The sequence below is a fragment of the Lepidochelys olivacea genome (assembly GCF_965140295.1).
Source record: "Lepidochelys olivacea isolate rLepOli2 genome assembly, chromosome: 2".
Classification (NCBI taxonomy): Eukaryota; Metazoa; Chordata; order Testudines; family Cheloniidae; genus Lepidochelys; species Lepidochelys olivacea.
The window spans coordinates 154,229,654-154,251,307 of record NC_140412.1 but is presented as its reverse complement, the minus strand read 5'-3'; the positions used below and the strand labels follow the sequence as shown (position 1 = coordinate 154,251,307).

Here is a 21,654-nt window from a genome sequence, read left to right as displayed (position 1 = left end):
CAACTCATGGGGTGGGTTGGAGACTGTCGCCGACTGTCTTTCGGATGCCCCTAAGACCAATCAATGCTTTTGCAATGGATGGGGAAACCAGAGGGCCGGCCACTGGCCCTGGGGTTATGCGGTACTGGTGTAGGAGGGGAAGGTGTAGAAGGGAATGCCGATGTCCCCAGTGGGTGACCTTGGCCTGCAGGCAGGTCTTCCTCCTCACTGTCAGACCCAGAGGAGGGAGAGACATATGTATAGACACGAAGGCTCTCAGTGCCATGACTCCGGTGACTAGTGTCGGCGTTTGGCAGATTGGTGATGGTACCATGGTGATCGATGCCTCACGCTTTGAGAATGGTGCCGCTCCGCAGAGAGCGGGAGCAAGAGGATAGACGTCTTGGAGACTGCGATGTGCTCGTAGTGATCTGTACCGGCAATCTGGAGACCGGTGACAGGGCTCCAGGGACCAGCACCTCGATCCTCTGGAGCGGTGCCAAGGACTGGGAGACCGACTCTGGCGTTCCCGGCACTGGGCTCTGGCGACTGGTGACGTGCCTCCGCAGGTCTGCGCCAGACTGCCAGTAATTGATGCCGGGACCCCAGGGAACCTTGCCGAGAGTCCAGAGACCAACGCGGGGAACTCTGGCAGGTAAACCAACCTGCATCTGCGGGCTGGTGGGCACACCCTGCAGCGGGAAGTGGTGCCGCACTGATGGGAGACCGCTGGAAGGGTTCCAGGGCAGGTTTATCTCTCAAACGGGGTACCTTACTAGCTGACGTGGGCAGCACCGAAAGACATAGGATGTCCTTAGTGGCCTGAAAGGCCTCCAACATGGATGGCACCATCAGGTGCCAAGTGCCTCTGCCAGTTCCCAGGGTGTTGGGTGGGTCTGAAAGTGGGCTCGACAGCTCCATGGGAGCTGGAGCCTGGCTAACATCTGAAGCGGAAGAGCTGCCCCACGTGGGTCTTTGCTCTCCTCTCACTCTCTACTTCCCTTTATGGGATGTAGGAGAATGCCCTCTCCTGGCCTTTCTTTGCTTTTTAGCTTGTACCAGGGATGGGGATCAGCACCGCTGCTGGTGGCATGCTCTGCACTGAGGCCATGGTGCTTGGAGCAGAGTCTGATCTCATCGGCTCAGAGGCCAGTGCAAGGGCCAGCTCCATAAGGAGTGCTCTAAGACCAATGTCCTGCACCTTTTTGGTCTGCAGCCTGAAGCTCTTGCAAATGTGACACTTGTTGTTCATGTGGATTTCCCCTAAACACGTCAGGCAGCTTCTATGGGGATCACTGACTGGCACAGGTTTTTTGCAGCAGTCACAAGGCTTGAAGCCTGGGGACCAGGGCATGCCCCATCTCTAGGCTAAGTCCTGTATGGGACTAACTAATTCTAACTTAACACTAAGGGAACTATACAACTTTAAAACTATACCCAACGAATTCGCTACTAAGCGGAGTTGAAACAGAAAAGCTTGCCAAGGCAAGGAGATGTTCCAGCACCATCACTGGTGGTAAGAAGGGAGTGAGGGAGGGGGAACTGGCAGTGCCCCTTATACTGGTGCCTACAAGCGTGCCACTCCAGAGGGCGCCAGAGCCAAACCCCTACGGATACCGCTAAGGGAAAAATCTTCTGGCACTGGTGCATGGGGTGAGCACACACATCTACAATGGAATGGTTATGTGCAAGCACTCAAAGAAGAAACTTAAGAGAAGAGCAAGAGACAAAACTGATTTTGTAAGTTAAGTTTTCATAGAATCATAGAATATCAGGGTTGGAAGGGACCCCAGAAGGTCATCTAGTCCAACCCCCTGCTCGAAGCAGGACCAATTCCCAGTTAAATCATCCCAGCCAGGGCTTTGTCAAGCCTGACCTTAAAAACCTCTAAGGAAGGAGATTCTACCACCTCCCCAGGTAACGCATTCCAGTGTTTCACCACCCTCTTAGTGAAAAAGTTTTTCCTAATATCCAATCTAAACCTCCCCCACTGCAACTTGTGACACATGGTAAATGAAACAGACTGCTTACATCATGTGTGGTTATTAAGACATAGCTCTGGCCATGGGGTATAAAGTAACAAAAAGGACACATATGCCTTGCCTTCTCAGGTGGCCTTGTCGTGGCATCAATGTATACCCACAGCTAGATGACTGGCTGGTCAAAGTCCAATCCTAATAAGCTCTAACATTTCATGAGAACAACTTGCTATTTATTTAAAAAGTTGGGCCAAGAGATTAACTGAGGGGAAAAAAAATCCTGCATTACCCTAGCTCAAAGAATCATCTTCACTCGGATAGTTCTGGATTTGATACAAGGCAGGCACTCTTACCAGAGGACAGAGGTACTTCAAAATATGTAAGGCTAGAAACACTGACAGGTAACATGTCAACCAGTGGTGTTCTTCCATAGACTGATAGGCCTCAAGACTTAAATCATTTATGCAACTCCTTATGCTTGACTAAGAATGAGGCTCTGAAGCATAGGTTAGTGCAATAATACATCCCCAATGTAGATAACGTATCTCTTTTGCTGAGGATACCACAAAAGGTGTCAACTCTTTCCACTGGGAGAATCAATGGAGCAACATCCGGAAGAATGTGACCTCCACTAACAATGATCAGTTGTCTCAGATGCTCAAACCTGGACTGCTCACTGAACCACAGATACTGGAATACCCAGGAGGATAAAATACACAATCTGAAAGCTTCAGGCAGTCAGATGGTCCCTCAAGTCCAGGTAGCTCTGCAAAAGGACATTATACTGTGTAGAACTGGTGCCTAAACCATCAGATACATCCCATAGTTCATCTGGCATGGAAACATCCTGGTGGACCAGCTCAGCCAAAATCTTCAAGACAGTCTTTGTTGGTCTCTAACTGCTACAAAAACTTAATTGCTCAGGTCAAATTTAAGAGATCTTGCTAAATCACAGAACACCATCTACTTTCATCTGTTAAAAACATCTCTATTTATGTGAATAACTGTGGACAAAAATCTCTCTCCAACCACAGCCCCTGTCTCAATTTCAGAGTACTTATTATACCTCTCATCCATGAGACCATCCATATCCTCTATAAAAGGTGCACCTTACAGCCATTTGAGCTCACAATCCAGAAGCAGAAAACAAGAGCATGCTTGGTATCTTGTAGATAAATGTTTTATTAATGGACTATAAGTGAACAGAGAATGCTCTGGTGAAAGACAAATACCACCTGGCACTTAAACTTAGTGCTTACTGGGGTAATGAAACCCCTTTTTGGATCCACAGCTTATTGCCTTAACAACATGAAAAAGGTAAACAAGTTCCAGGGTCTTATGGCTGACCCTCCTATTACAATCTTCAATATATGACAAAGTGGTCCTTCACCTACAACCAAAATTCCTTCCAAAAGTGGTGGCTGATTAACACGGTAATCGCACTACAAGTCGGCCAGCATTCTTTCCAGGACCATACTTCCATCAAGAAGAAGCCAAGATACCCACACTAGAGGTGAAGCGGGCATCAGGGCACTAACTGTCTACCTAAACAGATCAAAAGAACAGAGAAAATCATTCAGGTGTTTCCATTGCCCCAACGTCTGTCCAAGTGGACCAATCTTTGCACTGAAGAGTGTTATAAATTAGCAAATGTTCTGGATGACATCTCAGGTGTGTCAAGCTGTCTGATTAAGGGGTCTCAGTACTATAGCGAAAGCAGGTACAAAGCAACAAGAAAGAAAACCATCAAAGAAGCTATCTAAGTAGCACCAAGAATCCCAGTTCAAAAGTGTCAAATACTGAGGTCTCCTTGGTGCTATGCATGCAATTTCCAAGTGAAAAGCTGAAAACTTTTGCTGTCAGAGGAAAATGGGCACATCGAGACTGTCGCAGCATAGCCACAAGTGCACAGAGACCCAAACGAAAATGGAAGCTTTTGCATGCGCATGCACATACATACACACAACCATCAACAAAGGAACTGAGTAGAAAAAGAGTGTAAACAAAAGTAAGGGAAACAGCAGCAATCAGAAGAGAAGAAACAAAACCAACATACAACTCAAGTGAGGAGTGTCTTTGCTGACTGTACTAAAAAAACCGGCATGAAGACTCTAGAAGGGCATTGGTAGTTGAAAAAGGCACAAAAGTGAGGCGCTCAACTACCAGTGCCTGAGAGGGGCAAAATGCTAAGAGCTAGAAGTTCCCAGCCTGTCTTGTGGTGGAAGTGAAAGACTTATGAGTGAGAATTCTGTGTGCATTTTGTTGCAAAGGTAAGTGCAGGTAACATTATTCTCAGAAAAATCTTTTTAAGTCACTAGATACAAGATCATGTCTTCCAAAGGCAAAATTATTCAAGCCCAAGATAAGTCATCCTTGAGAAGGAGATCATCCACATCAATTTATTCATGGATTTTAGATCTATAATATGAGTTATGCGTACACACAAAATATTTTATATTTACATTTAATCATTTTGGGATCCAGCTGTCAATACAATCATCAAAAAGAATATGCGCCATACCTTGGTTCTTCTTTCTCTTTACCTTCCTTTACTCCATTCTCTATCTACTGATGTATTTTTTCCCTCTCTTTTTCAATATTTAATCATTTCACCTCTCCTTTTTCCTTCCATCTTCCTTGTTACTGTTCCACCTTCTAATACTTCTATCATTTTCCCCTCAGTTTCTTCCAGTCTTTCTTTTCACCTTGTCCTTGTGTCATCCTCTTTTCCCATCACATGCCATCTCAATACTACTCCTCAGTTTTCTCCCTGCTCCTTCAGTCTCTGTCCCTTCCAAAACTACTACACCTTTGTTTGCATTCACCACTCTTCTCCCCCACAGATCCTAACATCTAATCAACTCTCTCATATCACCTAGAGACAAGAGGACAGAGGGGGAGGACCACTACAGGGGAAGGTATTCTTTTACCACTTCTCAAGGCATGGGGAGCTGTCAGAGGATTCTTCTTCACACACCACAGAGCAGAGAGAGATTGAAGAAGGGGAAAATGCTTTGCTCACTTGCTCCCTTTCCCTCTATGAGAAACATCTACTAACTGCAGTGGTTGGATCAGGCACTCTGTTCTAGGGCAGACTGAACTCAACTCTCCCTTACTCAGGAAACAACTGTTTGGTAGGGAGAGTCCTGCAGACCAATGCAGTAATTCTCTCATGAGGTATAGGCTCAGTTCCCTTGCAGCCCTGTAAAAGCCTGTTTATCATAAAAACAATTAGCCAAATTTAACCTAGGTGTAATCTGGAATAACTCCACTGAAATAAATGGAGTTGCATCTTCCTACCTCCAGGGTGAATTTGGCTCCTTTTATTGAAGGCTTTCTATTTATTCTATGTCAATTATCAAATCTTAGTTTGCCAAGTGCATAGCTTGCTAATACTTTTAATAAACACTGATGTAAAATCAATTGCATACCTGCTTATCCAATCAACAGATGAGACAACCACACTTTGAAACAACACAGAAAATGCTTACTTTATTAGATGTGCCAAGAACATTTGGTTGCTCTTCAGTGTTTGTCAACAGCAAAAGGTTTCTTTCTCTCAGGCTTTTAAATAATAGTTCTACCATACTCTCCATATCAAATCCAAATGTTTCAGAGGGACAATACAAAATTACATTTTAAAAACTCTGAATTTCAGAATTAAGGAGAAAAGGCACCATCTTCCTACATTTTTATCTTCTATTATACAGACTCAATCATACTCCTCATAAGAGCAAAATATTTCTCACATTTGTACTAAGTAAAATAAAGATGACTTTACCAATCTCAGTTTTACAATAAGTAGTATAATTTACAATGGGAAACAAGATCAGATGCTAATATGTTATCAAGCCCTACACTGTGACTGAATGTGATGAGATTATTACTCGATGAAAGCATCCACAAATTCTGTCATCTCATGACAACGTGATGATTAAATATTTAGCCTCATCCTTCACCTATTATCAACTTGTTTCTAGAAAACAATGTAATGCTGAAACTGGTAAAGTGATTTTTACGGTTATTGCTGGTAGCCATTGCCACTAAGGCAAGCCACATTTGGAAGTCCATGGAGGTACTATCGTAAGTACTTAATTTGATTTGTGGCTTATGATAATACTTAAGTGAAACATAATGGAGAATTAAGTGAAACATAATAGAGAATACAAAGAGGAGTTCACCCCCATTTTATTTTTCTATCAGGGTCCTTTTAAAAAAGGTAGGCCCCCCCTTTATAATAGCCAATTAGAGTCAAAAGGCTCAGTTGTGTCCCTCAGCAGGCTGAGCCATGGTAGGAAGGAGAAGCAGGCACACTGCTCAAGTGGCACTGCCTGAAGACATGCCTAACATAATGCTTTTTGGGTGCTATAAACATGTAGACATATGTCCCTGGCTGCACCTGTAGAACGGGAATAGCCAGCATCTACTGCATCCCTGCTGATACATGGTACGAGGTTTCTTTGATTGCTGGCAAGTGCTATCCACCTCCTCCCCCCAACTTCCAAGTCTGGCAATCATATAACGCGCTGCCTTATGCACAGGTACGCTAAGAAACAGGGAGACAGCACAGTCTCCTCTTCAGAATGTCTAGGGCAGCAACCACAGTTTGGCCCCAACTGTCATGGTGCATATTAACAGTACAGCTATACAGAACCCATATAGCTTGTGGCCACTGTCTATGGAAGACTATAGGAAAAGTAACTGTTGCTAACAGGACACACTAGGATTGTCCTCTAACCCAGTGCTTCTCAAGCTATCTGATGTGGGGGATCGGCAATTTTTTTTTTCCCAATGTGCGCGCAGACTGGCCGCCGATGGCTCGCAAACTGGCACCAGTCTGCGAACCACCACTTTGAGTAGCACTGCTCTAACCTACTTCAAAACCCATATTCAATTTTTGTGGGTGATGAGTAAATACTTTGCTGCAAAACAGTACTGTTCTGCTCTAACATTTAAAATATAACAAAACACACACCCAAAAAGTTTCCCCCCATCCCAATGAGGTAACATGAAACTATTTCCTAAATACGTAAGAATTAAATAGATTTCAAACTGCACAGTCAGTCTTAAAACCTTCTATTTTTACATAACTTGTAGTAAATATAGTTAGCATTTGATACAACATAATTTAAAACACAGAATCACTTTGGTACTAAAGAAAGTTGGGTTATTCGGACATAACTAATCCCAAACTATTTTGATTTCCTTGATAAATGGTCTCTAAAGCATTGGAACTTGTTCAAGACATGCAAAGATATCTTCAGTTATAACCCTAACCATAAATCTGAACAGGTCTTCTTTGTGATGTCACATTATAACAAAGCTGTTTTTTCAAGAGCACAATTGACCTGCATTTGCCAATTGGAATTAACCTACGTACACAGTTCTTGCTGAAATTCCAAAAATATAAATTCCCTTAACTCAGAGAAAGTTAATAGTCCCAGTTTAGCGACTGATCCTGTGAGGTAATGAAAGCCGTCTGAGGGCTCGTCTTCTTACAAGATCAGGCCCATAAACAGGATCTCATATCCAATAGTTCCGGAATAAGATGAAGAACAGGTGGAACATGAACACAAGTTTCCCTTTGTTTTCATATGCCTAACTATGCTATACCACATGCTGCTTATTTAGCCCTGTTCATAGTTTTAGTATATTTTAATTCATACTTCATAAAACATCACGGATAATATGTGACTTCACACCAAGAAAGCCAACAATTTTCAGGTGAATTCCCTGTAGCAGAAGTTCACCAAAATACAAAAACGAAGGTTTACCAGTTTGACACTTTGACAATCTTTGAAAGAATCCTATTGTTAGTCAGTGAAGTACTGTATGTAATGACAATCTGTCTACCCTGATTCAGAACATACAGTGATAGCTTCGATATGAAAAAATTGTGTTAAATCCCTTTGTTTGTCTAATTTTTAACCAAATCATTGCATTTCCCTGAGTAATTTTTCTTAAAACACAAAAACAGATTCTAGATATTTAGGCTTGTAAAGATTACATTTTTATCAATAAATGTGGATTTTGTCTCCTCTCCCCCACACCATATTTCCATGGATGATGATTGAAATTTACAGCTCGGCAAAGTTAGAAAAATACAAGAAAATGGTGCTAGGGAACTTGCTAGAGTTTGACGTATGGATATTCACTTTGTATATTCTGACGTGCTCTGACAATTTGTGTTTTAACACTTCTGAAGCTTTAACTTTTTGAATCTCAACGTCTCCTGTCATTAAATAATTATTGTCTGATCCCCCCTCCCCACAATAATTTCCTGCAAGCGTGAAAATATAAATCTATAAAAAGTTTTAAACGTGCTTAAAAATAAACAGCAACGATTGCCATTAAAATTTTTAAAAATAATCATAATTCTGCCAAGCCTACATATATGGCATGTTACATTGTACCTCTATATTATAACCTGAAGAATGACACAAGCATTTAACTGCACAAAAGTGATATGCCAAGCTGCACGGAAGACCAACTTTTTGAAGAAAATTTAAATTACGTAAAAATAAACACCAGGCTATTTTCTTAAATTTTGAAAAAAGAATACCATATAGAGGGGATACTAAAATGAGAGTAAACACCAATTTGTTCTTGAAAGTTCCATGGTTGCATTCTACATGTTGTACAAATACCAGTTAACTTACCAACCAGGGAAAACATCCCAAGATTGTGTGGTGTTGTCAGAGATTCCATCCAGGAGAAAGGACAGCAGTTCAAAAATCAAATAGCTACATTCACTACATTATGAAGTGAATAAAATTCAAGCTGATAGTACAGAATTAAAATATTTTATTTTCCAGGAATACTGGACAATGAAAAGCCTAGCAGAATGGAAAAATTTTGAAAACCTCAAAGACTACACTTCAAAAATAAAACTGAAATGCTAATACTAATCATATTAAATCCCTATGATGAAACGATACTTGTCCTACAATTCAATTTACTTTCCGTTTACAATTTATGAGAATTTTGATTAGTATCACTCAGTGACATATCTGGTCATGACACTAGATGATTATGAAAACCATATAACTCCTTCAGCCTTTAGCCTCCATTCCTGCAAAGGTTTACGAAGTGTTTAACTTTATGTACTGTGAGCCGTGGGACTAGTCAGAGTGCATGAAGTTTAGCACATGCATATGTTTTTACAGGATCTAGATTTTAGCCTTAGTTTTTAAAATCAAGTATTCTGTATTTTATTTAGCAGATCGGATAATTATACTCCAATCCATTGTTTCTATAAAACCAATATACTGAACTGATGTAATATTACTTAAAATACCAAGTTGTCATATTAAAAAAAGAAGTGTTTATTTTTTAATCCATCTGCAGAAAAGAGCATATTTGCTAGACCGCAGCTTAGTAGAACAGGTAAAATACCCGGAATGCTGCATTTGTGTTATGATGAACAGCACTCTTACCTCTTCTTCCCTCAAACACATCACTGATTTCTCTCAACAACATGGACATGTCACTCAGCTGGGACTCCCAAGCCTCACAGAATACATCAAGATTTTCTTTTGCAATCTTACTAGATGGATGTAATGTCAGTGTTTCTGCAGCAGAAATTATCTGAAAAAAATGCAATCAGAGCAACAAATGTTAAAAACCCATCTTCTCATGTAACGTTACAAGCTAATTTGCAAATGCCTCCACATACAAAACAAGAAACAATGTCAACAGTAAGAAAGAGTTAATATTACATCTGTTGACCGAAGACGGGGTATATTTCTAAGGCCTTTCGCTGGAACATTCTGGTATTATATGTATTTGTGAATACGCAGTTTTTTAAAAATCAGCATGGACAAAGAGTTCTAGCATATTAGACAACAGGAAAGAGAATGAAAAGAATACAAGTATTTCGTGACCTCACTAATTTTAGTTTTATATCCTGCAAACTGCTACAAATTTGAATAATCCTTACATGTGCAAATAATCCCACTGAAGTCACAAGAACCATGTTCATAAGTAAGAATTACTCATGTATAAGGGTCTGCAGGACTATACCTGCGGAACAGGTTGCTTTTTAGAACCAAGTACATGATATTTTCAACTCCTCCACTCTAGTTTGTTATATTCTATCAAAATTAGTTTGGTTTATTGAGATTATGTAACTTTTTTATAGTGTTATTGTAGCCATCATGGCCCCAGGATATTAGGGAGACAACATGGGTGAGGTAATCTCTTTTATTGGACCAATTTCTGTTGTTGAAAGAGACAAGCTTTTGAGCTTACACAGAGCTCGTCTTCAGGTCCGGGAAAAGTGTCCCAACTAAATACAAGGTGGAAAAAATGGTTACTTACTTTAACTGTGTTTCTTCGAGATGCAATGCAGACATGTATTCCACTTATGTGTGTGCACGCCGAAGCCAGAGAATTTTGCATAGTAGTACCCGAAGAGGGGCGGTGCTTGGGCAGCACCACCCCAGCCCTCCTCAATTACTTTGCACTGAATGCCAAGAGACTAGAATCCAATGCAGAGGGGATGGAGAATGAGTCGAGGAATACACGCCTGCCTCATGTCTCGAAGAACCACAATTACACTTAGTAGCCACTTCTTCTTCAAGTTTAGGCAGCCATGTATTCCACTTAGGTGACTCACAAGCAGTACCCATCCCTGGAAGCAGGGCTCAAAGTCTACTTAAACAAGGATTGCAGGACCTCCCTACCAAAACTTTCATCCACTCTGGAAAATGCAATAATGGTGCATAAATGCGTGCATGGACGACCACATAGCAGCCCTGCAAATGTCCCATACTGAAATGTCACTGAGGAATGCTATTGAGATCCCTTGCACTCTCGTAGAACAAGCTCACAACCACTGAAGAGGCACTGCCAAAGCTATTTCATCTGCAGTCTTGATACAGGATGTCATCCATCTAGAGACAGTGTGGAAAGAGACTGCTTTCCCTTTCATACGATCTGCATATGACACAAACAGGTTTAGTCCTGTCCAAGTAGAAGTCTAGATATTGCCTGGCATCTAATGTATAGAGATGTTGCTCTTCTGGAGATGAATGCGGCTTAGGAAAGAACACAGGTAAATATACCTCCTACTTCAAATGCAATTGAGAAACCATTTCAGACAAAAAATTTGGGTGTGGTCATAAAGTCACTTTGTCCTTGGAGACTTGTGTATAAGGAGGTTCTACCATCAGAGTCTGCAACTCAGAGACTCTCCTTTTGGATGTTATTGCAACCAGCAGGGCTGTCCCTAGGGAGCTACAGGGCTCAGAACAGATGTTTCTCACTTCCGGGGGGTGCTCCCCACTGCCTCTTCCCACCCTCACTATGCTCCTTCCCCACCCCACCTCTTCTCCTCCCAGGTCCCGAGTGCGCTGCACCCTCGCTCCTCTCCCTTACTCGCCAGTGCCTCCTGATACCGCAAAACAGCTGATCAGCGGTAGGCGCTGGGAGGGAGGGGAAGGTGCTGATCAGCGGGGCAGCCGGTGGGCAGGAGGTGCTGGGGATAGGCGGAGGTTGGTAGTGGGCTCCTCCCCCCCCCCCACCTACATACCTACCTCACCTCCCCGCCTGCTTCCTCACTAAAGCACAGAGCTCTCAAAGCTTGGAGCCCGGGGCAGCCACCATGATTCACCGTAACATAGGGACATCTCAGGCTACCAGGAATGCAGTTTTCTGACACAAAAAGTGGAACGGGACAAGATGCCAGGTGCTTGACCGAGGTCCCATTAAAGCCACTTGGACCATGTAAGGTCCCACAGAGGAACCAGCCCTCAGATCGAAGGATGGAGATGAAGAAGCTCTTTTAAGAATCTTGCTACCATGGCATTAGAGAAGACTGATCTTCCCAGATCGGGGGGATGAAACAGTGCTATTGCTGCCAGATATACTCTCAGCGAACTAAGTGCAAGGCCCAGCAACTGAAGGTACAGCAAGTATTCCAAGATGTACTGAATAGAAACCAATGTCAGCTGAACTCCATGGGCCAAAGACCACACCGAAAACCGCTTCCATTTAGTTGAACAGGCCGTTCTGGTAGAGGGCTTTGTACTGTTGAATAGGATCTGTTGAACAGCCTCTGAACAATGCATTTTCTCCCCACTTAGCCACGAAGCAAGCCATGCCAGGAGATACAGGGAGCTGAGCACAGGATATATGGTGCAACTATAATCCTGGGTGAGTAGCTCAGGATGGAGAGGAAGGGGTATGGGAAACTGAATTAACAGCACAAGAAGATCATACAACACTTGTCTTGGCCATGCCAGGGCAATGATAATGAGATTGGCCTGATCCACCTTCAGCTTGAAGATGGCCTGTGGAATGATTGGGAGAAAAGCATACAGGAGAACTGATGGCAAGCTGAGGTAGAAAGCGTCGGACAGGGAGTTCGGATCAAGGCCCCCATCAAGAGCAGAACAGATGACATTTCCTGTTGTCCCTTGTGGCAACCAGGCTGATCAATGGAATTCCCCAAGCTGTGAAGATGACCCAGAGAATGCTTGTCTTCAGAGACCACAGGCGACTCAGGGAAAAATTCTTGCTGAGATGGTCCTATCAGAGAGTGTTCTCCTTGATGGAGAACTACCACAACCTGATCACCTACTGGCAGAGCATCCTGGAGTGTGCTCCCCCTGGCCTGTTCACATAATACATCGTGGTGGTATTGCGGGTAAGTATGTGAACCATGAGTCTCTGATACAGTACAGAAAAGCATGAGATGCATTGTAGATGGCCAAAAGCTCAGCACGTTGATGTGCAGTGAAAACTCCTGCTCTGACCAGACTTTGAACTTTCAACAACCCCAGATGTGCTCCCTAGCCCATCAGGGAGGTGTCGGTGACAACAGACCTGGTTGAAAAGGGCCAGACGAAGGGAACACCCTGATAAACATTCTCTGGAAGCTTCCACTACTGCAAGGAGTCCAGGACCTGTGGATGGATACAGACCAATCTGTTCAAGGAGGGAAGAATCAGATGGTAAACTGTCCTGGACTACAACTGAAAGGGGTGAAGAGACAACATTGCAAACTGTCTGCCTGCATGCAGGTGGTCCATGTGGCCAAAACCCGCAGGCATATCTGAACTGTGATGGAAGACTGATACTGCAGGCTGAGGCAAAGGTGGTGAACTGCCTGAAAACAGTCAGTTGGCAAAAATGTTCTTGAATTTGGAGAGTCTATTAGGGCCCCAATGAACTCAATTTTCTGAGTAGGAGCCAAAGTTGACTTTCCAGTGTTCGGGATGAGACCCAGATGGTCGAGCAAGCACAGTGTAGTGTTGGCCTGCCCCTCAGTAACCAGTCGTCCAGATATGGGAAGATGTGGATTCCCTTCTTTCTGAGGTATGCTATCACCACGACCATACAGTTGGTAAAAACCCAAGGGGCAAAGGAGAAGCTGAAAGGAAGCATCTAATACTGAAAATGGTGCTCTGCTATGACAAATTGAAAGGATTTTCTGTGTCTCAGCAAAACTGCTACATGAAAGTAGGCTTCTGGAGGTCCAGAGCAACAAACCAGTCATTCTGAGACAATGCAGGGAAGATAGTTGATAGAGTGACCATTTGGAACCTCATGTATCTGATACACTTGTTGAGGCCACAAAGGCTAAGGATACATCTTACCCTTAGAGTCAAAATGGGTGTTTGTGGGTGAGAGGATGGTGCCAGAGGAAGGCATATTGACTGGCCAAACTGTGGATCTGAATGCCTCCTCCTCTGAGACATACGCCCCTTTCTGGGGTAGTCCATCCATCTCAGAGAAAGGCTACAGACCATACTGCTGCTGCTGACAACCACCAAAGTGGCATCTATGCACTGCTCTTTATACACCCCTAAGGACCAAAAGATAGCCTGAGAGTCCTTGAAGGAGTGCAGTGTCTTTTCTGAAAAAAGCACTCTGCCTTCGAAGGGCAAATCCTCTGTGCCTGTTGCATATCGAGAACAATATCGGAATTCTGCAGCCCGGATGTCTCTCTCATGGCCATTGTCGAGGCCATAACTCTGGTTGAAGTATCCATGATGTCCTGTGCGGACTGCAGCAAAGTCTTAGCCAACAGCCGCCTTCGGTGATGAATGCCTGAAATTCCTCCCTCAAGTCTTTTGGCAGCTGGTCCGCAAACTTAAGACATAGCCGTCCAGTTCACAAAGTCGTATTTGGACAGGAATGCCAGTTGGTTAGCAATGTGCATCTGCAAAGAAGAGGTGTAAATCTTCCTACCCATCGGTCCATCCATTCAGAATCCTTATCCTTGTGACTTAAATCTGCCCTGCTGGGTTCTATCATTCACCATGGTTAAGACCAGGGAATTTGGGGCTGGATATGAGTAAAAAACCTTCAAATCCCTGCACCTGTATGAAGTAGCTTTTCCCCATGTGCTTTGCAGTAGGTGGTACTGAAGCCGGTGAGCTCCAGAGAAACTTGGCAAGCTCTAAGAGCACACTGTTAATAAGGAGGGAGACTCTCCCGGGGCAGATGGCTGCAGGATATCCAACAGCTTATGGGTATTCTGCAGCAACTCTGCTTGAATACCCAGGGAAGCAGCCACATGCTGCAAAAGGTACTGATACACCTTAAAATCTTCCAGTAACAAAGGAGAAGAAGTGACAGGCATCTTGGAATTGTGCAGGGACAAAGCTGAAACAGTTAACTGTGCCAGAGCTGGATCTTGCTCCAGGACTGACAGACCTGGACAGGATGACTTTGGAGACTCCACAATGGGAAGGTTCACTGGTAGCTGGGTCCATGACAGAGCGACAGTCACCACCACAAACGTGCTCAGTGATCTCACCTTAGTGTGAGATGAGGAGTGAGACCTCCATGACCAAGAAGCATCTAATGGATTACATGGAGTTCACTGGTATGGGTAGGGCATCGGTTGGCCACTGGCCCCCATCCCGACCACAAGATGAGTGCCAATCCTGGTACACACAGTGCTCCATGAATGGCCTGTGATGAAGGTCAGACGATAGAGAGCGAGAAGAGGAAGACCCCAACCTGGGTGCCAACGAGTCCTCAGCTTCAGGGAAGAAAGGTGGAGCCAGCTCTGAGGTTGTGAGCAATTGGTCTGACTCAACTGTAGCCCAGAATGAACAGGGAACTGACAGCGATGGCAGAAACGGTACTGGCAGCATCCAGTATGCCTTTGTCATTTCCAGTGCTGTCAGTGGCGTTGACCCCGAAGTCGGCAGCAATACTGAGGTGACTGACTGTGCTGAAGTGCAGGGCGGTGAGTGCCACCTCCGTAATAACAGTGGCATCCACAGCAGGGACACTGAAGAAGTTCCCGGCACCAAGCAGGTCCCTTGTGCAGAGCCTGGCACCAGCCCCACTTCCACTGACTATGGAAGGGAAACATCAGGGTGCTGTGCCGACAGACCCATAGGTTCAGCGCCTGCCCAGCCAACAGGGCTATAAACAATGCAAACCCGGCAAAGTCCAGGACAAAGTGAGAGATGGGACAGAAAGGAAGAGGAGGGCCATTGCCATCTGATATGCCACCAGCATGTAAACTGCCGGTGCTCGCACTGCCCTCGTTGGTACTGGATTTGACGGATGCTTTGGGGCCAGAACTGGAGTCGATGGTGTGGGGTCACTGACCTCCTTGTACGGTACCAGGAAGCAGTTGACAGGACCTGCTCCATCCCTTACATCAGTATTCACATGGTGCCAGTTCGTGCTCCTTCTGGAGGAGGCAGACAATTCCCCATGCAACCTGGATCCGTCGTATGCAACCTTTTCCTCAGCACACTCAATGGGGAATAACTTCTCCCTTTCTTCAGAGCACAAAACAGCAGCAGCATCAGAATCCGAGGACGACCTCTGGTCCAACTTAGGTGTCAGTGCTGAAGCAGGCTGAATGGCCTGTTCAAGCAGGTGCTGCTTTAGACAAAAGATCCCTCACCCAGTATCGTGAATGATTTGCAAATCAAACACCGCTCCTTGATGTGGGCTTCGCCTAGGCACAACACCCACCATGTGTGGGGATTGTTGTTAGGGATCACTACCCCACACAGCAGACACTGTTTAAACTCTGGTGAGGGTGTCACCAGGGAAATATTTAAACTAAACCTAACTAACAAACACTATACTAAGAGTACTGATTAGCTATATACAACTAGAAAAGTCACTAAAAAATAGCGAGGTTGTGAGGTAAGAAACTACTCAGAGCGTCGACTCCAGCCAGGGCAGTAAGAAGGAACCAAAGAGGGTCAGGGCAACACAGCCTCATATAGCCAGGGGAGGGGCTATGGCCACAAGGTGTGAGAGCGCTGCCCCTCTACAGGTACTCCAAGGCAAAATTCTCCAGCTTTGGTGTGCTGGGTGTGCACATACCAAAATGGAATACACGGCTGCATCTACACAAAGAACAGGCTGTTTAGCACAAGTAGTTAACACATAAGCTTGAAAGCTTGTCTCTTTCACTGACAGAAGCTGGCCCAATAAAAGATATTACCTCACCCACCTTGTGTCTAAAATATAATTAATGACGAACAATAAATACTTAGCACTTTAAAAGAAGCTATTTGTGTTTTACAGGGGTATCTGCAGGCAGGCATATAGATAAATAAACCGTGAATGCAAAATTAGGTACAGTATTGCCATACATAGGTAAGGATGCAGTATTTGGTGCAGTATTGTTCTACATAAAGATATATAGTTACCTGTGCATATACTCGTGTGACAACTGTAAAGAAAATTTATCCACAGGTACTTACACATGATTAGTCAGTGTCTGTAAAATACATTTTAAATATAAAGCACTATGTAAATACTAATTACTATTATTAGGCACAATATTGTTAAGGCCCTGAAGTAGCTGGTGGGCTGTTTACACATGTAATAGTGGCATAATTTTATACTTGGGTTAGCACACAGGGATACCTTTTATCCCTGTGAAATTGACCCCTGTACAAAGGCCCAGTGAAGGCCTATGTACCAATGAAGTCCTATTTAAACACTCAAAACAGGAATTAAATGATTCATAAGCTTTATATTGGTTCTCTGCACAGGGGTGAAAATTGCCCTATATAAATAAGAGACTGACTGGTCAGATCTTTGGGTGGATTGTGGCCACTTTGCAATGCACTGCTAGCATACTTTGGCCACAGCACTCAAGCGAACGGCCCATGGAAGATAACCCTAGTGATCCTGCAGTGGCATAGTGGCTCAGCTGCTGGCAAGAGGGGTGCATAGTCACTGAAAAGGAGGCCATGGTGAGGACACCCCTACTCTACATCTACCCTGGGCTAGTATTCAGCCCCAAGTGGCTGGTATAAGCCAGCATAATTTAAAGCAGACTTAAAGCTACAGCACATTCCAGAAAAGCACACAGGGTCTGTAGGAGCTTTATGCCAGCTTTGCAGAGTCTTCCAAAATGTCCAGAGCACAAATCAAGACGTACCAGAAGATCTAGCTTGGACACGTTTCTACAAATATTTATACTGCCTCCTACTTGTAATACTCTCACTATGTTTCTTTGTGAACTGAACTGGCATGCCTCCAAGAGCATATGTTGAATGTTTATCTTAGTGTACAGCCATTTTACAAAATTCTACTTAAAATGTGATCAAATGAAAGGTAGGCATACCTGTGGGCCAGTGACCTGAAAGGTATCTTCTGCATGTATGCAAGTAATTTCAAGTGACTCTGTTCCAGAAACATGCCTCAACAAGCGACATGTCTAAGAAAAAAGTTAATATATTTTGAAGAGTAAATAATATTATAAATAAGATATATTAAAGCAGCGTACACAGCAGTAAAGTTTATTTTCTTTTCATTGCTGAGAAAAGGTGAAAACCTATCAGGTACAGTAAATTTTCCAGAAATTGCATCTGGTGTAGCAGATGTATGAATTATTGGGTCAGAATTCCAGCAAGGGGTTCAAGTGAAATCAAACCATGAAAACAAGGATCGAGCTATTTTCCCCTTTGCTTCTCCTTCCCCTTTGTCCTCCTAAACCTCAGGAATTTTTTAAGAAAAGAAGTTACATTTGAGTGTGTAACTGTCTGACCTTCAGGTCAGGTATTGAAAGTCACCAGGCCTCACAGTAACATTACCCTGATCATGCTTACATGCATTTGTGTTTCTGGTAGCAACACCAACATCTAGGTTGCTTAGCACTTTCCACATTAAAAATTCTTGCAACCTTTTTTTGAGAAGGTCTAAAAACTTCGATCATTTGATGCAGGCCTGTGGATTTTGACAGGGAGAAAGCCCACAGGCCAGAGAAGTGCCTTTTCTATGTCCAGGGAAATTCTGGCTGAGATAGAAACTTTTGAAAATCATTATTTCTCTTCTGTGACTTACCTTGTCATCAAAATGTTGGTAGAAAGTCAAAGTAATACTGAATACAGACGTTTTAATGCAAGGTCAGGACTGTGCCACCACTAAATACCACTACATTGCACTGTGATCCCCAGGTGCAGGCAGCCTCTCAAAGGGTATGTCTACCCAGCAATAAAACACCCGCAGCTGGCCTGGGTCAGTTGACTTGAGCTCAGAGGGCTATAAAATTGTGATGTAGATGATTCCTCCAACAACAGCCCAAATTTAGCACATGGCTCCAGCAACCCATTTCCCCCCCTACCCATGCTGGGACAGCCTTCTTCTGCTTTCAGCTAATGTTAAGTCAAGTCCTGTAACTCAACACATGCTGCAATGCTGAGGATTCAAGGTTCGGATTCTACTGATGGTGCATGATGGGAGGGGGCTGTTACAATTTTTTTTTAAACATTTTTCCATATTAAATCCACTCACATGACATTAAAAACATTTAGTTACAAAATCTAATACCTGAAAGTTAAATTCCAGAATTTATGTTGGCCGTGAAACCTTAATTCTGCATCCTTGTGGGTGTGCATTATGACACAGTCTTTAATTACTTGAGTACATTTCCCCCCCACAGGACCCCACCTCATTCATCGCACAGGATGGAGAGCACTCAGAGAATGAACTGGGGTTGTAGAGTGAATGAGGCTATTCTCTGTAGAAGTTGTCAGGTAGGTAGAGGAAAAAAAGGACAAGGGACTGCAGAAAGAGAAAAAATGGTCTTGCAGTTAAGGCAGGTGAATGTCACATGTGAGAACTCAGCTCTATCCATGCCTATGCCAAAGACTTTCTGTATGATCAGGAGCAAGCAACCAAAATGTTGGCAGGTGGCCCCTACTGTGCATTCCTCATTTTTCTGTGTGCACAACCTGAGATTCCTGGGGCCAGATTTGCACAAGTGCAGAGCACTGAACTGCACCTGAAGTTAAACTGAAGCTATGGTGGCCACTCTGCATCTCTGCCAGTAGGAAGAGTGGTCTATAGGAATGAGAGAAGTGTTGTGAATTAGGGGGCTCACAAGTTCTAATGCCTATCTCTGCCCGATTCAGTGCGACCTCTGGCAAATCTCTGTATCAATTGTCCCCATCTGTAAAATGGTGTTAATAATGCTCTCCTACTTCAGAGGAACTGTGTAAATAAATTCACTAATATTTATGAGTCACTCAAAAACTACAATGATGAGCACCCTAAAAAAGACAACAAGAAATTAATACTTATGTATTCACTGCAGGCTTTGGATAGTGTGCAGTAATTATGGCAGATGTCATACACAAAAATATTGAACAGCTGTCTCATTCCCAGAACACTTCCCATCCTGAATGAGGCAGGGGGTTGGTGGAAATACATATCTAAGTACATGATCATATATTATCAGTGCAAATACAACCTTAATTCTTTCCCCTTGTGTAAGTGTAACCTTAACCCTGGCATTTCTTAACTTTCAAATGCTTGACTATAACAATCATTCTTTCAATGTGCATTTTTTGTATGTAATGATACTATTTTGTGTTCTTATTTTTTAAAAAATAAGATGTACAGGATATGCAATATCATCAAGTTGAAATATGGTCCTCATACCAGTATTTCCTGATGATTGTTTAATTTTCAAACGCAACAGTTTAATGCTCTATTACATGAGCTTTTGCATTTAAATTTATCTGAGCCAACGTTCCCACTGAAGTCAATGGGAGCATAGGGCGTGCATCCCAGGACAACATTTGTTCTTATGTTCTTAACAGAAAACCAAAAGAAAGGAAAAAGTCTACAATACTCATCTCTACACTGATATCATACTGTAGATTCACAGTTGAATAAATATGAAAGATTAAGAAACTTGGCAACTAAGAAATTTTGTAGAAGAAATTGTTGCACAAGAGCATTGCAATTATCCAATTAGTAGTCAAAGTATATAGTCCTCCGTAGCCAAGTAAATAACATAACTCTGTACTCAGAAAACAAAATGTCTTTCAGGAAGAAACTTAATCAGTAATTACTAGTCACATGAAAAACTTCAATTTCAAAGTTCATCTCATTTTGACTGATCTTTGAGCAAAACAGTGTCAAGTTGATCTTAAAGCAGAAAAGAATTTTTCTGCCATACTCTGAGCAAAATATATTCATTTTTGAGCAAACATTAAAAAGCAACAATTCACTTTTGGGCTGAGAAGGAACAGAAAATGTCAGCCCAAAAGAAGTTATGAGAAAGTTACAAATCCCCCCCTCCCCCCTTTTTTTTTTTTGCTTGGGCAGTTGTGCTCTTGGAGCTTGGGGTGGTGAATTTTTTGCTTGGGGCGGCAAAAAACCTAGAGCCGGCCCTGGCACTCCTACAAGCACAAAGCTCTCTACCTTTCAGTTTGGTATGTTTATTAGAAGCTGGATTAATCTAAATGCCACATTTAGAAGTTATCCCCAGTGCTTCAGACACAGATACAGCAAAAGCAGATGTTAAAGTGGAAATAAAAATAGAGTACTTACTTATTTTGTGTGAGTGTGTGTCTGTATTTTATATTATATATATTTTATTTTATATGCATATGCATCCTTAAAGTTAAGCTCCTGAATTCACATTTAGGAATTTGCCTGATTTTAAGAATGCTGAGCACCTAAAAACTCCCACTGAAATCAATGGAAGTGCTTGGTTGCTTAGTATTCTTGAGAAAATAGGCAAGTGTTTAAATCTGGATTTAAGAGCCTAATTTTAAGCTCCTATTTATGAAAATCTTGGCCCCAATAGGCAGTCACAGAGGCCCCCAAAAATCAGGCAATGAGGTTCCTGTGCCCACAGCAAGCAGCAACAGGAACTGTGCAGGTGGGGCAGTGGGTCCAATTCTATAACAGTGGACCCAAATGTTTGGTGCAGTGAGGAAACTCATGCTTCACTCAGACACTATCTTCCAGGAGAATGTAGAGTCCAGAAGCGCCAGAGGTACATTCTATAGGTTAAAACACGAAAGACACCCTGAAGAACAGTTCATTTAGATAGATTTTGGCACTTTTTACATTAAATCTATTTGAAAATAAAATGAACTCACCTCAACAAGCTGCTCTTTCTGCTCTGATAGCTTACAAGTATATTCTGCTATAGCTTCTAGATTTCCTTCTACTCCTGTGATTTTTAATGCCTTCAAAACCATGTGATCTGCATGGTATCTTAGCAGGTCTGCTGCCAATGATGTGGCTGCATGGTGAAGCTTCAGTAGTAGTAAGGAAAAGAGAAAACAAGCATTGAAAGATAAACAACATGTGAAGCTAATCTACAATAAAAATACTTTAGTGATAGTAAATTCAGCAGATGACCAAGAGGCAGGAATTTAAAAAAAAAAAAAAGAAGCTTACTGATACTAAGTTCAGAGGAAGTCTGCAAAGAATGTTTGTACCTCAGGGGCCTTAC

General features: G+C 43.0%; 1 protein-coding gene across 2 annotated transcripts in view; it reads right to left on the bottom strand.

Annotated features, from left to right (window-relative positions):
• The window catches only part of CTNNAL1 (catenin alpha like 1), a 138,566-nt gene that overhangs the window by 36,398 nt on the left and 80,514 nt on the right, over nucleotides 1–21,654 (bottom strand). For both annotated transcript variants that reach the window (XM_084620180.1, XM_084620179.1), the window contains exons 9-11: nucleotides 21,296–21,454; nucleotides 17,524–17,616; nucleotides 9,395–9,545 (exon numbers count right to left, since the gene is read on the bottom strand). In XM_084620180.1, the coding sequence (XP_084476306.1) occupies nucleotides 9,395–9,545; nucleotides 17,524–17,616; nucleotides 21,296–21,454 (403 nt within the window). The remainder of the gene's footprint in view (nucleotides 1–9,394; nucleotides 9,546–17,523; nucleotides 17,617–21,295; nucleotides 21,455–21,654) is intronic.